General features: G+C 30.6%; 1 protein-coding gene across 1 annotated transcript in view; it reads left to right on the forward strand.

Annotated features, from left to right (window-relative positions):
- Positions 1 to 13,702, forward strand: part of LOC128550608 (E3 ubiquitin-protein ligase rnf213-alpha-like) — a 47,068-nt gene extending 33,366 nt beyond the window's left edge. The window contains exons 24-35 of the mRNA XM_053529907.1: positions 1,611 to 1,717; positions 1,986 to 2,028; positions 2,544 to 2,758; positions 3,021 to 3,150; positions 3,603 to 3,689; positions 4,093 to 4,291; positions 4,604 to 4,832; positions 5,975 to 6,049; positions 6,909 to 7,100; positions 7,702 to 7,800; positions 8,577 to 8,776; positions 9,353 to 13,702. Coding sequence (XP_053385882.1) covers positions 1,611 to 1,717; positions 1,986 to 2,028; positions 2,544 to 2,758; positions 3,021 to 3,150; positions 3,603 to 3,689; positions 4,093 to 4,291; positions 4,604 to 4,832; positions 5,975 to 6,049; positions 6,909 to 7,100; positions 7,702 to 7,800; positions 8,577 to 8,776; positions 9,353 to 9,491 — 1,715 coding nt within the window. The 3' untranslated portion in view covers positions 9,492 to 13,702. The remainder of the gene's footprint in view (positions 1 to 1,610; positions 1,718 to 1,985; positions 2,029 to 2,543; positions 2,759 to 3,020; positions 3,151 to 3,602; positions 3,690 to 4,092; positions 4,292 to 4,603; positions 4,833 to 5,974; positions 6,050 to 6,908; positions 7,101 to 7,701; positions 7,801 to 8,576; positions 8,777 to 9,352) is intronic.
- Positions 13,703 to 16,512: the final 2,810 nt, after the last annotated feature.

Genomic DNA, 16,512 nt, shown 5'->3' on the forward strand with positions numbered 1-16,512 from the left:
ATTAATTGCAATACTCAGTTGAATTTCTTATGTTGTAAAATTTGTGATATTAACACAAAAAGAATTATTTGCGAAGTAAAATTAATTTAAAACTTACACTCAATGTGTCGAATAAAACATTCAAACTGATTAGTTGATTTACTTTAGACTTTAGACTTTAGATCACGATACCGCATGTTTACGCGGCATTAATATATCGGCTGCATATGACGCAACAACAACAACAACAAATTTGCGCTGGAGTTAATTATTCCTCAAAATCAGTGGAAATAAACCGTCTGTTGACGCACCAATTTTTTATTTTACAAAAAAGAAATAAATATCACTCAAAAGATAAGCTCATTGAGAGTAGGGAATCACTTGCACCTAAGCTTTTATACCAATGGTTTTATACAAAAAATTGCTTTGAATAAACGCATATATGAGATTTTTACACATTTATATATTAAATAGAAGGAAAAAATGACGACATGGTGGCATTATAAATCGTATGTTTTACGAATCAAAAATAAAGATAAAATTTATTTTGAAAATACCGTGCGACGAATCAAATATTGAACATTGGTAATATTTTTGCACCTAAGGTTATTAGTTTTAGTTATTTTGTTATTAAGTGAAATGTGTAAATGCCCTTCTTTTTCTATATGGAAAATCTGACCGCTGTCTATTTTTGGCCGGAGGAATATTCTTCGGTATGGTTACTTAGCCTAAGTATCTGCAAAATCGTCATTTCTTGAAGCAGAAGTACTAACTTCGTATCCGGGTGTGAGACCTTTAAGAGTATCTTTTAGGGCAGGATTCGAACCTCGGACCTCGAGATTGACAGTCCCGCGTGTTACCATTAGAACACTGGCATAGAATTATCAAACACATTGTAAAACCTCAATTGACTGAATGTACCAGCAAAAAGTCCTTTGGTAAATCTTGTTAACAAGAATAATTAATCGCATATTCAAATATCAATCTTGGTCACGTGAGAGTCTGCATTTTCCACAGTAGATTTGCTAATAAGATAGAAAAGTACATTAAAAAGTCGAAGAAAGTATAATTTTTATTCAAACATTAATCAAAGGTCAGTTACGCTATGTAATGGAAGACATTTGAAATGAATTAGCACCCTGGAAAGAGACACATTCATAGATACTTTCCCTATTGCCCATTACTTTTCCGGAATGGTAGATAAATAGATTTTGTCCATCATCTGTTTTAAATGTAAAATAGTAAGAACAGTATAAACAAAAGATATTATCAAAATTATCTAAACGATTACTATTGTTAAAAATGATAAATACGGAAAATGTAAACTAGAACAAATGGCTATTTATTTTATTTTACAAAGTCTTTTCACATTCAAATTAGAAAAAGCATGTTTTTCACGAAAACCTAAGTTAATAATTGTCCTAAAATAATAATTCAAATATTCAAAAAGTGTTGCACTTTGTTATGACGTTTCTAGCATGTACTCTACAAATGATAGCAAGCATACCGTCCGTGCGGCTAGTGTTAAATTTTGTATTGCCTAGTAAAACTATCTTTAATACTTATTTTTGTTATTAAGACAACACTTTTTACAAATTATATTTCACTTTTGCGTTTATCATTTATTTAAGAAACACATGATGCAGCGGAAGAATGTACTTTATCGACAAAAGAAGGGCGGGACAAATGGGAGGATCAGTTTGCTGATATATTTTTAAGAGACATTGTTGATGCAGAGGTTGGTCAATATATTAGGCATTTGAAAGCGAAACCTTTACAGTTATTTGGTGTTAAAAAGCCTTGTAATTGAGGTGCTGTCAAAGTGTTATCCCATATAATTTTTTTCTTCAATTTTCAAATGATAAGCTAAAATAATATAGTTTGATATTCATCAAGTTTAGTGCTAACATTTCAATAACAGACAAGACCTTTGATTACTTACATCTATGTAATCGCATTTGGTACTCGGTTTAAACATACATTTCTGTTTATACATTGTTTCACAGGAAAGGAAGATAATGATAGTGAAAGCAAGCGAGCTTCTGCAAAGTAAGTCAGAAATTTTGTTTTTAGTAAGACATTTACTATTAATTTAAGTAGTTGCTACCATTGAATTTGCTGTAGACTGGCATATTTCTAATGATATGTAAAACGTTTTAGTAAAAACAAAAAGCGTTCATAACTAAAACGCATGTTACATGTACTGTGTTGTAACACGGACTTCTAAGCCCTCGTATTCTATAGGATACAAGTGCTAACTATTTAGTTGTTATCTTAATTTGCCTCTATTTAAGATAATTAAAAAGATCATTGAAAAACCTTCAGGAAATATCTTCCCTTTATTTAGATAAAAAGAAATACTTATTATTTATATTTCAAAATACACATCGCATACATAGCGCATCAATATTGTAACCGAAATCATATATTATTGTCAGGCGACGGGACGCAATGACATGTCAATACTTGAAATCTTCAATCTGGTTTAGGTGTATTTGAATCACTGTACAATTATCCCTTACCGTTTAGGACCACAAATACTGTCTACTTTGCTTTATATTTAGATTCAAACAGCTTACTTGCGATGCTAAATGAATGTACAGACGAATTGCAAGACCAAATGCCTGAGGGTATACATGATTTGGATAAAAATCCAAATATATGGAAATACCGGACTCCTGTTTCCTTATCTCGTCTTGGACAAGCTTTTCAAAGAAAACTATCAGAAGATGCAATACGACAGAACAGTTATCCTATGCTTGAGATATTTTTGATTAAGGTACACACTGAAATCAGTATAAATGTGGTAGTATCATTTATCAACTTTGGTTATTTATATTCAATTCATAAACGTCAAAAAACACTGTGACTGTTAGATTTTAAAGATTGTGGATAATAATAATTTATTTCGGTATAAAATTGTGTTTGATTGTACCATTCGTAACATTTTAGTTACATATTATACAAGAAAAGTAGGTAATGATTTATAATTTTGATGTTATTGATACGTCAAGTATATTATCTTTCGTATCAAAATTCAGCAGTCAGAAATACAGGCAGTACGCTTTGTTCCAAGCATTCTACAACTTCACAAGGTGTTACTTCGACGTTACAGTCGACAAATATTCAAATCGGAAGCACTTAAGATAACAGTAGCGCAATTGAGAAAAGGTACGAAATGGTTTTTTTCTCCAATTTCAATTATTTCGAGTGATATTTTTCATAGATTTTCATTCTAAGATTTATTAAATTCATCTGATTTCTCGAGCTGGTGTTATTTTTTTTGTAATGTGGGCTTATAGTGAGAGACTTCAGGTAATATGATAAGTTCTTACCTTACAGGAACGCATTATGTGCTTCTTTGGGCATTATTTAATGTTCGGACAAGCATTAAAAGCTTTCTTAGAAATTACAAAGTATGGTTGCTCATTTGTATCGCAGTCTAAATGCATTCGTTTAATTGAAAAACGGTTACTTTCTAATCGGCCATACATGACACCTTGACTGTTATGAAGATTTTCAGAATGATATACCGGTACAAACATATTCCATTCCTCATGAAGGCAAATATTGATAACAGTATTTTCCTTTCTTACCTATTCACCGTGCTATCTTCTTATCAGACAAAGTCGCTGGAGAAGAAACGGACACTCTGCTTGAGGACCTGATTGAAGCATGGAACGCCACAAGAAAAGTTTTAGATAACTCCAGTAAGCCATCTCAATAATATTTCACCTACAAGATTTTTTTTTTAATTGTGAATATAAACAGCACATTACAAGTTATTAAAAACAACAAAAGGTTTATTTTAACGACAATTTATATTTAAAAAAAAATAGTTATGTTACCGTTATGCACACTTAAAAATGGTATTCTGCCTCCTGACGTATCACAAATATTTTATCAGTTGTTTTGTTGTGTAAAATGATTCGAATATTCACACACATCATAAGCATTCTGATTTATTTACTCTTTTTTTCTTAAATTACTCACCTTACTTCTTTTGAGCTTGATTGAAGTGTCACATGTCTAAACAGAAAGCTGCAAAAATGGCCTACGTTTGCGAAATGAATAATGCCAACTTTGACATAATTATTTAAACAATGTTCCTAGTTGTCAGAACGGATAAGGGCTCGAGAATAGTCAGTCAGGAGATGTCAACTGACGTTTCTACAATGGATATAACAGACGACACTGCTGTCGTGTATTTGTTACCTACTATGGAGGGAAAGGGTATTTGTACGTACGCACTACTTGATCAGCTGATTCAATGTCATAACGACGTCATTGAAAGATACAAGTATTCGGATCGGTAAGAAAACGTGCTCTTTTCCTCATTCCGCTGTAATTTCATATATCATGTATTGTTTAACCTTAATATAATTAAAGATTAAGACCTTTGCACATCCAATCAAACTTATCGTAATTTTATGTACTAATGAGCCCTGCGTTGCATCTTTTTTCAATTTTAACTAAATTACGCCAAATCGTTCCACTCTCAGAGTTCTTTTATAGTTCCAGATATTGTTACTGAATAACATTTGCGCTCAAACTAAGTATTATAAGCGCATGCATACTTAGCCAAGGCGATATAACTTGAAATTTAGATTTTGCTTAAATTCAGGGGACAAAGGGACACAGGATTTACATCTGTTCAACCTAAGGACATTACATCAGCTCATGTTATCAGCTATCATCCTCAAGACGATTTGTTGCCAATAGTTATGGCAAATTGTTCAATTAGTACAAAGCATTCGACTGAAGATGAATACGATTTCGAGAAAATTGAGAAAAGAATTGTAGAAAGATTTATATCAACAAAATCCAGAGTAATCAAGAGAAGCTACCTGCAGGTATGCGTAAAAGACACATGTCTTCATGTGTATACTTTAGTTGTTCATATTAGTGACAGGAGCACCGCATTTCAGAGCATAATTTATCCAAATAAATTTATCTCATGTTTCAGAATCATAGGTCAAAAATATTCTGAGGTTATTGAGCGTAAACTAAATTGCTATCAGACAGATAGATGACAAGCACCATCTTCTAATACGTTCATCTAATCATTTCGCATGACCTTTGACTAAGAATCTCAAAGTCAAGACGGGTCTGAATAATCTTTGTTTAACGGTCGCTGTAATCTTAACCTGACCTCAGATCAGAAGATTTCATTTACTGCTAGAGGAAATGTGCCTGCCAAATTTGTAGTTAAAGTCATTTGCAAAATATTAAAAGGATAATGCTTTTGTATTAACAGTCATCATGACATTGACTTGGACCCATTGACCTTTAAATCAAATGGATATTGTTCACTTTCCACGGGCAGTAAACAAATCAAGTTTGAGGATCGTAAGTCGGCGCATTCTGAAGATATTAAACGGAAACGACTTTTATAATAACAGCCATTAAGATTTTGACCTTTAATTCAAAGATCTCAAAGTCAGTTATCATCAAGCATGGTTCATTTGTATTATGCTTGCAATTTAGAATATCTTGAATTCATAGGGTTGTCAAGATATAGAGCGAAAACGGTTTCCGCACTTGCATTTACTGTGACGTTGACCTTTGACTCCTCAATCTCAAAATCAATAATAGTGAAGCAATATCCAGGAGCAAGGTTGATATTAAGTTTAAGTCACATAGGTAAAATGCATTATTTAATTATTAAGCGGGAACTATTTTTGTACTTACATCACTGTGACCTTGCTTTTTGATCTACTGATCAATGTGAGATTGAAGTTTTATTATCATAGATCTATGCATTCTTAAGTTATTACGCGGAAACTAAATTTCAAACACACATACAGACAGACGTGTGTACAGACAGACATGTGTCATCATGTAATAAGTCTATTCGGGAATACAAGAAAAGGATAGTATTGAACAGAAAGTTTCCAAAACATAATTGTAATTCAATATCAACTTTTGGCTTCTCCTCAATTACTTAATTATTTCAATGTTGCAAAATAAGGGTACTATAATTTTCATGTTGTAGATTGAGTTGATGACATACAGGTCAAGTCTAACGCCTGCATCAAAATTAGAACATTTGAGAAAGAAAATTATTCAGGTATCTATTTCATTATTATAACTTTGAATGGCTGTTCATACGTGCTATCTCACTTGCCGAACAGAATTTATTCCGTTTTAAGAGTTTTATATCTGTTATTTTATTGTTTGCACAAGAATTGAATATTTTTATGAGTTATTGAAATCAACTGTAATTGAAAATAATTATCCACATGAAATGTTACATAATATCTACACATTAAAGACATATTAAGTACTCTGATCAACTGTCTCTTCAAACTTTCAGATCATATGATTTATAAATTAAATTGAATTAAACAATTATATTCGCTTTGTTGAAAATTTGCTAGTCGATTATACTTCCAAAGATAATGCAGCATAATATGCACGTCTTTGCAAATGTTAGCAAAAATGAATTCATCTCGAAATAGCTTTGGATCTACAGTAATGTATATACTTCTCACGATTTGTTTTTATTTTGATAACATTTAATTTCTTCCGTTTTTCAATAGTGTTTAATCTTATTTTAATTTATGTAACGACGGGCAGTTATAAGCTAATCAGTGTTTTTGGATTCTGTACGAGTGCTAACCTGTTCTCCGCAAGAGACAGCCAACTTCAGACATCTTCAGACATATTGTATATTATGATGAATTTATAACCGAATCGTCGCGAAGACCATTTGTCTTGCTCAGGAATTGAACTCATGACAACGTAATCTGTAGATCTGAGTTTTCCCTATTGAGCTTAGCGGAGGTGCATACTGTTTAAATGTTAACACAAATATGAAACCACCTAATGTCATGCGCACGAAATTAAGTGATTTTCACAGTATATTGACGTTTAATAAAAACGCATATGTATTGTCCTATATCATAATGCTGTCTCTTTTACTAAAGGAGCCATTTGAAACGGCTGTCAAAACTACGCTGTGCAGTGAAATCCGAGATGTTCCCGTTATCAGTCAGATTCTGTCAAAACTCGACATTGCCATCAACTTCCTTGATATCACGGGAGGTGATCCAGATGATTCACTTCACGATTTTATGACAGACAGGCTCAAAATGAATAAAAACGTGTTAACAGCTAAGGTATGACATTGTTTGTATTTCATAACGTGTGACTGAATGAAATATAAAAGAACGCTTCATTCGTTTTGTTATATCAACATGTGGTGTAAGCAATATCAGTGTTTAAGAAGGTATTATTGATTTATTCAGTTAGGTCTGCTGCTTGAATTTACACTGTGCTTTAGACTTAATATCCGCTTGTGTTAATTTTCTTCTAGTTTTAAACTGATAAGCAGCACGGTAGTATGTTTTACAATTACCGCTATTTACCTTGGATTAAAAAGACGCAGTTACTGTCTCGCTTGCAATATGGAAATAAATTGCCTTCAGTTGGTAATATTTATGTGATCTTAGATACAGACACTGTTATCCTTCGCTTGTACCTCTACAGTATTTCTCTAGTACTCTGATAAAGAAAATTTATTAAGACAATAAGACAGATATTGCAGAGTAACTTAATCAATTTCGAACAACTATGAATTTATAATTCGACGTAAGTATGACGTATGAGGTTTCAGTCCATTTTAAGCTAATAAAACATTTGTTCTTTGGTTTCGTGGTAAACAACATTGTTTAACATTTTTCTTTAAACAATTTTCATTGTTCTTGTATGTTCCGATAGATGCAGCAAGCATGCAGTTTAAAACATGTCAGAGCTCTATGGTTAGCGTTGTCACTTCACAGGTCGAACATAATGGTCCAACAAAACAAGCCAACAGAGGTAATTTTGATATATAAATGTAAACGCTAGCTGAAAAATACATATGTCAGTCTTATTGTTTCATTAATGAAATAAAGTTTATGTATATTTTTTTTAATGTGATTAAACATGCCTTAAAAAATAAATTGTTTCAGATGACGCGAGTATATAAATTTCTTGCAGTGATTTGCTCTAAAATCTACTAGAAGGAATATTAACATGCGTTTTACCGTAGATCATTTGACAGTTTGATATGATTTAATTTTGTTTTGAGGATTTCAAATTTCACTGATTTTATACAGTTATACATGAATGATTTGAGTTAAAAAGGAATTACTAAGAAAACAGACTTCCTCTGCAATTTTGAAGCTATCAAAGCGTTTAAGTTGACAAAATCCACACGTTAACACGTTTTAATATTAATATGTACTTCTTACTATTCACTTATCAGGTTTTACTAGAACAAAGAGAAATAAGTGCACGTCGACACTCATGCGTAATTTTAAAAGCAAATATCCTATATAAAAGCCTGTCGAAACTAGATGTTTGTAAGAAAATTATATATTACAACAAATATGATACAACAAAATCATCATCAAATTAGTGCCTTTGCTTCCATGTTTACATCAAAATAGCTGCTAAAATATAATTTTAATATTTTTTTCTCTTTATCACGTATTAATCAGTAAAAAAATCTGTGCCCCTTTGAACGTAGGTTCCTTTTTACAACATAATTATATAAAAACGATTATTCTGAAATTAATGTTTAATAAAATCTCTTTATATTTTGTACATAGATGATATTTGAGAATATTGAACCGGAATATCATGCCCAGGTGCCTGTAGAAATCAAGCAGACATACACCAAATATCTTCAAGTTCTGCCAAAAGAACGTCTGTTTCAAATTCTGGATGTTGTCTACGAATTTATAACAGTCGTACTTACAGAGACAGAAAATAAAGAAGATGAAGATTACGTTGACAGGGGGCATTTCAGGTAATTTTTGTTCTAATAATCAGTTTAAATAAAGAATTTATTCCACCATTTCAAAATACAAATGGGACATGTTCCGTTATGACGATACCTCTCTGTTACGTAACTGTTTTGTGGAGCTTGCAAATTTAAAATTCGGATCTCCACAATCAGGCATTTTCGCGGTATTTGTTACTACCCTTGCTAAATAAAATACGTATCCGAATCCTACTAGTTCGGGTATTCAAATTCTATTGAAATATCAATCTCTTCTACCATAGAAATTGCGTGGTTATTTAGAAAGTACCTTATTTAAATTTTCTGACAAACAAGCCTCTTAAGCCAGATAGTTCTTGAGGACATTTCTTGATATTGGTAAGCAAAAAGAATGAACTTCTTGTTGAAATGATAAATTTCATATAAATAAAATATCTTTTACTCTAATGGCAAAAAAAGCAAACGGGTGTCTAAGCAGATCAGTCATGTTGTCTCTTGTAAGTTCAATGCTAATATATTGTACATATTAGCAGAGCGATTACTACAATATCAAATAATTGAAGGATTTTCTATTTAAAACGTTGCATTCTTTATATTTTGCAGTCTGGATGAATGTTTGGGAGAGTTTACAGAGGATATCAACGTTCCTGAAGACATTTTATGCATTCATTCTCTTCATTTCTGGGTAGAAGTGTCACGGCTGTACGACATAAGGATAAAGGAGCGAATAACTGCAGTTTAAACTCTCGTATCAAACAAAAACTCATAGTCAAATCTGAAGAGAAGTGAAAACATACATTTTGTATGACCTCAGTCAAATCTGATGAGAAGTGAAGATATCATTCCTTCGTGCGGAGTGTTTTAGAATAATGAATCATTGAATTTAAAACTTTCGATTACTTGAATAACTGAGTCACCAAAACGGAATAAACAATTAACATTCCATTTATCATGTTGCTGTGTGTATTTATACTTTACTTATTGTCATTGTTTAAATACAATTAGATTTATGTTTTATTGCCAGAAAAATAGTGACTTATATTTTATCATTTTGTTAAGTAAGATATCTCTTTTCAAGGCATCAGTACACATGCACTTATTTGTTTAGATTTGATGTGTTTTGCTGTATGTTGTTTTATTTTATCTTATAATTTTGGCGGTGTACTCGTATATACTTGGTATTCAGGGCTTATTAGTAGATTACAATTCTGCAGGATAATATGATGAATAACTTTTCAAATTTTACTGTATTTCTTTTAAATCATTTGTATTATTTCCATTTTCGTATTTGTTTTGCCGCTTCAGCGATCGCAACTGAAGAACAGAATATTTTCGTTCATCACACAGGCACACAATGTATTAATGTATGATTTTAGTGTAAAACGTTTCCTTGTACGGCAGTTTTTCAAGTGTCTTGATATGTAAAAATGTTTGTAAAGAAATTTTATTTGATTTACATTTGCTTTATGTTATTAATTCCGACTTCATGTTATGTTTGCTTTTGCATGTCACCAAGAAACAATACGTTGCACCAGGCAGTAACATTGTAAATATAACTATATGATAAACATGTAGGGTTATGTTTAGCTCATTTATCTACCTTTTAATAAAATGAAAGTTTTCAAAAATGGAGCGCATCGAAATAGGAACGAAAGCGATAACTTAATTATTTAGAAAGTCAGAAAATGTTTTTTAACCTGTTGATAGTTTAACAAGTAACACTGTAAATAACCATTAGCAACCCTGTATATTTGGCACTTAAATGATCTAATTAATTTGCTAACTTTACAGGTACTGCGCAATCTGTCATAACAAACATATCTGTGAGTAAAAAAATAAAAATTACTTGTTGCAGATTAGATATTTACTTTAGTTAAACTATAGACTAGCCACTAAACTGATAATAACTCTATTTCTATATTTTTTCCCTTTTTGACAAATTCAATTTCATAGAGACAAAAGCCAGTCTATTTTAGAGATTTTTACACAGGACTGATGTTGAAATTATCATATATATTGGACATAGGATATAGACTGGCTCAGTTCAATACATTCAATCATAAAAATGTTAAAAGATATATCATAGTCTAGGAGCTAATCTAGTTAAACTATATCTGTAAACTCATACTCAAATCTGATGAGAAGTGAAAACATATATTTTGTATGACCTCAGTCAAATCTGATGAGAAGTGAAGATATCATTCCTTCGTGTGGAGTGTTTTAGAATAATGAATCATTGAATTTAAAACTTTCGATTACTTGAATAACTGAGTCACCAAAACGGAATAAAAAGTTAACATTCCATTTATCATGTTGCTTTGTGTATTTATACTTTACTTATTGTCATTGTTTAAATACAATTAGATTTATGTTTTATTGCCAGAAAAATAGTGACTTATATTCTATCATTTTGTTAAGTAAGATATCCCTTTTCAAGGCATCAGTACACATGTACTTATTTGTTTAGATTTGATGTGTTTTGCTGTATGTTGTTTTATTTTATCTTATAATTTTGGCGGTGTATATACTTGATATTCAGGGCTAATTAGTAGATTACAATTCTGCAGGATAATATGATGAATAACTTTTCAAATTTTACTGTATTTCTTTTAAACATTTGTATTATTTCCATTTTCGTATTTGTTTTGCCGCTTCAGCGATCGTAACTGAAGAACAGAATATTTTCATTTATCACACAGGCACACAATATATTCATGTATGATTTTAGTGTAAAAAGTTTCCTTTGTACGGCAGTTTTCCAAGTGTCTTGATAAGTAAACATGTTTGTAAAGAAATTTTATTTGATTTACATTTGCTTTATGCTATTAATTCCGACTTCTTGTTATGTTTGCTTTTGCATGTCACCAAGAAACAATACGTTGCACCAGGCAGTAACATTGTAAATATAACTATATGATAAACATGTAGGGTTATGTTTAGCTCATTTATCTACCTTTTAATAAAATGAAAGTTTTCATAAATGGAGCGCATCGAAATAGGAACGAAAGCGATAACTTAGTTATTTAGAAAGTCAGAAAATGATTTTTAACCTGTTGATAGTTTAACAAGTAACACTGTAAATAACCATTAGCAACCCTGTATATTTGGCACTTAAATGATCTAATAAATGTGCACGCTTTACAGGTACTGCGCAATCTGGCATAACAAACATATCTGTGAGTAAAAAAAATAAAAATTACTAGTTGCAGATTAGATATTTACTTCAGTTAAACTATATCAGTAAACTCATAGTCAAATCTGATGAGAAGTGAAAACATATATTTTGTATGACCTCAGTCAAATCTGATGAGAAGTGAAGATACCATTCCTTCGTGTGGAGTGTTTTAGAATAATGAATCATTGAATTTAAAACTTTCGATTACTTGAATAACTGAGTCACCAAAACGGAATAAACAATTAACATTCCATTTATCATGTTGCTGTGTGTATTTATACTTTACTTATTGTCATTGTTTAAATACAATTAGATTTATGTTTTATTGCCAGAAAAATAGTGACTTATATTCTATCATTTTGTTAAGTAAGATATCCCTTTTCAAGGCATCAGTACACATGAACCAATTTGTTTAGATTTGATGTGTTTTGCTGTATGTTGTTTTATTTTATCTTATAATTTTGGCGGTGTATATACTTGATATTCAGGGCTAATTAGTAGATTACAATTCTGCAGGATAATATGATGAATAACTTTTCAAATTTTACTGTATTTCTTTTAAACATTTGTATTATTTCCATTTTCGTATTTGTTTTGCCGCTTCAGCGATCGTAACTGAAGAACAGAATATTTTCATTTATCACACAGGCACACAATATATTCATGTATGATTTTAGTGTAAAAGTTTCCTTTGTACGGCAGTTTTCCAAGTGTCTTGATATGTAAAAATGTTTGTAAAGAAATTTTATTTGATTTACATTTGCTTTATGCTATTAATTCCGACTTCTTGTTATGTTTGCTTTTGCATGTCACCAAGAAACAATACGTTGCACCAGGCAGTAACATTGTAAATATAACTATATGATAAACAGGTAGGGTTATGTTTAGCTCATTTATCTACCTTTTAATAAAATGAAAGTTTTCAAAAATGGAGCGCATCGAAATAGGATCGAAAGCGATAACTTAATTATTTAGAAAGTCAGAAAATGATTTTTAACCTGTTGATAGTTTAAGAAGTAACACTGTAAATAACCATTAGCAACCCTGTATATTTGGCACTTAAATGATCTAATTAATGTGCACGCTTTACAGGTACTGCGCAATCTGGCATAACAAACATATCTGTGAGTAAAAAAATAAAAATTACTAGTTGCAGATTAGATATTTACTTCAGTTAAACTATATCTGTAAACTCGTAGTCAAATCTGATGAGAAGTGAAAACATACATTTTGTATGACCTCAGTCAAATCTGATGAGAAGTGAAGATATCATTCCTTCGTGTGGAGTGTTTTAGAAAAATGAATCATTGAATTTAAATATTTCGATTACTTGAATAACTGAGTCACCAAAACGGAATAAACAATTAACATTCCATTTATCATGCTGCTGTGTGTATTTATACTTTACTTATTGTCATTGTTTAAATACAATTAGATTTATGTTTTATTGCCAGAAAAATAGTGACTTATATTCTATCATTTTGTTAAGTAAGATATCCCTTTTCAAGGCATCAGTACACATGTACTTATTTGTTTAGATTTGATGTGTTTTGCTGTATGTTGTTTTATTTTATCTTATAATTTTGGCGGTGTATATACTTGATATTCAGGGCTAATTAGTAGATTACAATTCTGCAGGATAATATGATGAATAACTTTTCAAATTTTACTGTATTTCTTTTAAACATTTGTATTATTTCCATTTTCGTATTTGTTTTGCCGCTTCAGCGATCGTAACTGAAGAACAGAATATTTTCATTTATTACACAGGCACACAATATATTCATGTATGATTTTAGTGTAAAAAGTTTCCTTTGTACGACAGTTTTCCAAGTGTCTTGATATGTAAAAATGTTTGTAAAGAAATTTTATTTGATTTACATTTGCTTTATGCTATTAATTCCAACTTCTTGTTATGTTTGCTTTTGCATGTCACCAAGAAACAATACGTTGCACCAGGCAGTAACATTGTAAATATAACTATATCATAAACATGTAGGGTTATGTTTAGCTCATTTATCTACCTTTTAATAAAATGAAAGTTTTCAAAAATGGAGCGCATCGAAATAGGAACGAAAGCGATAACTTAGTTATTTAGAAAGTCAGAAAATGATTTTCAACCTGTTGATAGTTTAACAAGTAACACTGTAAATAACCATTAGCAACCCTGTATATTTGACACTTAAATGATCTAATTAATGTGCACGCTTTACAGGTACTGTGCAACCTGGCATAACAAACATATCTGTGAGTAAAAAAATAAAAATTACTAGTTGCAGATTAGATATTTACTTTAGTTAAACCATATCTGTAAACTCGTAGTCAAATCTGATGAGAAGTGAAAACATACATTTTGTATGACCTCAGTCAAATCTGATGAGAAGTGAAGATATCATTCCTTCGTGTGGAGTGTTTTAGAAAAATGAATCATTGAATTTAAATATTTCGATTACTTGAATAACTGAGTCACCAAAACGGAATAAACAATTAACATTCCATTTATCATGCTGCTGTGTGTATTTATACTTTACTTATTGTCATTGTTTAAATACAATTAGATTTATGTTTTATTGCCAGAAAAATAGTGACTTATATTCTATCATTTTGTTAAGTAAGATATCCCTTTTCAAGGCATCAGTACACATGTACTTATTTGTTTAGATTTGATGTGTTTTGCTGTATGTTGTTTTATTTTATCTTATAATTTTGGCGGTGTATATACTTGATATTCAGGGCTAATTAGTAGATTACAATTCTGCAGGATAATATGATGAATAACTTTTCAAATTTTACTGTATTTCTTTTAAACATTTGTATTATTTCCATTTTCGTATTTGTTTTGCCGCTTCAGCGATCGTAACTGAAGAACAGAATATTTTCATTTATCACACAGGCACACAATATATTCATGTATGATTTTAGTGTAAAAAGTTTCCTTTGTACGACAGTTTTCCAAGTGTCTTGATATGTAAAAATGTTTGTAAAGAAATTTTATTTGATTTACATTTGCTTTATGCTATTAATTCCAACTTCTTGTTATGTTTGCTTTTGCATGTCACCAAGAAACAATACGTTGCACCAGGCAGTAACATTGTAAATATAACTATATCATAAACATGTAGGGTTATGTTTAGCTCATTTATCTACCTTTTAATAAAATGAAAGTTTTCAAAAATGGAGCGCATCGAAATAGGAACGAAAGCGATAACTTAGTTATTTAGAAAGTCAGAAAATGATTTTCAACCTGTTGATAGTTTAACAAGTAACACTGTAAATAACCATTAGCAACCCTGTATATTTGGCACTTAAATGATCTAATTAATGTGCACGCTTTACAGGTACTGCGCAACCTGGCATAACAAACATATCTGTGAGTAAAAAAATAAAAATTACTAGTTGCTGATTAGATATTTACTCTAGTTAAACTATATCTGTAAACCATATACTCTAGCGTGTAAAATATTTTGTCTTTACAGTTTTTGCTATACGTAGTGTTTTGTGTTTTAAACACTTTGCGATGCATAGTGTGTAGTGTTTATTCATAGTAAATGATTTTGATATTTTTGGATATGCTGTTTGTCCTTTAATTGAATATACAGAATCAATTAGACTTTTATTTCCAACTAAATTCATATTTCAGTTTTCTTGTAATTTGTAATATCGTTATTTTATTATTATTCATTGTGTTTTGCTATTCAGAATGTCTTATACGCAAGTTAACAAGCAGGACACATATTTGTACAACATATACGACTAGGTTTGTTACTGGTATCATCACATATGATGTTGACATTATTCCATAAATCCTATATTATGCTCTTTAATAAGCTCATATTTACATTTTCATTAACCAGTTCATTGATGATATTCTTACAAAAATACTTGCATTATACCTATGCTTACTTTTATACGAACACATTTTTTGAAAACCACAGTTATATTAGGTAGATTTAAGACAAAAATAAACTTTTTTTGTCATGTACACTTTAGATATTAAAGTTCATTTTTAATATACATTTATAAATCATTTTACTATGCTTTCAGAAGATATTAAATCACTTACTTTATATGCTCAGTGAATTGTTTAAGTTCTTTTAGTACATACTGACCTGTCCTTTTGTGTTAGATCGCTGATTTGAAAGAGACATACAAAATGTCCGAGACATTTACTACTATCTAATTATTTTGACAATAATCTGAATATCTTCATATCTATCTGAATATATTTTGTTAGAATTAGTGTCGTACGAATTTGTATGTACTGTTTTACATTGGTAAAACAATGTAGGTCAGACCTAACTGCGTTTATGCTAAGGAAAACAACATATTTTAAATTATCCATTAAGAACACACTTTGAGTACAAAATTATGTAATAAGCAAAATAAATTTCAAAAAAAAACATTTTCGAATCCTACTGATAATGTGATGTGTAATCAGATTTAACATAGATTGTTTCTCTGCTATCTTAAAACATCAATATAGACGTTTTTCACAAATACCTAGCTAGTATAATCTGTATAATGATTTAGGTTGTTTGAATATCAAAAGTAAAATATCCCATTTCATTTTGTAAATATATATGCACAT

The sequence above is a fragment of the Mercenaria mercenaria genome, chromosome 18 (genome assembly GCF_021730395.1).
Source record: "Mercenaria mercenaria strain notata chromosome 18, MADL_Memer_1, whole genome shotgun sequence".
Taxonomy (NCBI): Eukaryota; Metazoa; Mollusca; class Bivalvia; order Venerida; family Veneridae; genus Mercenaria; species Mercenaria mercenaria.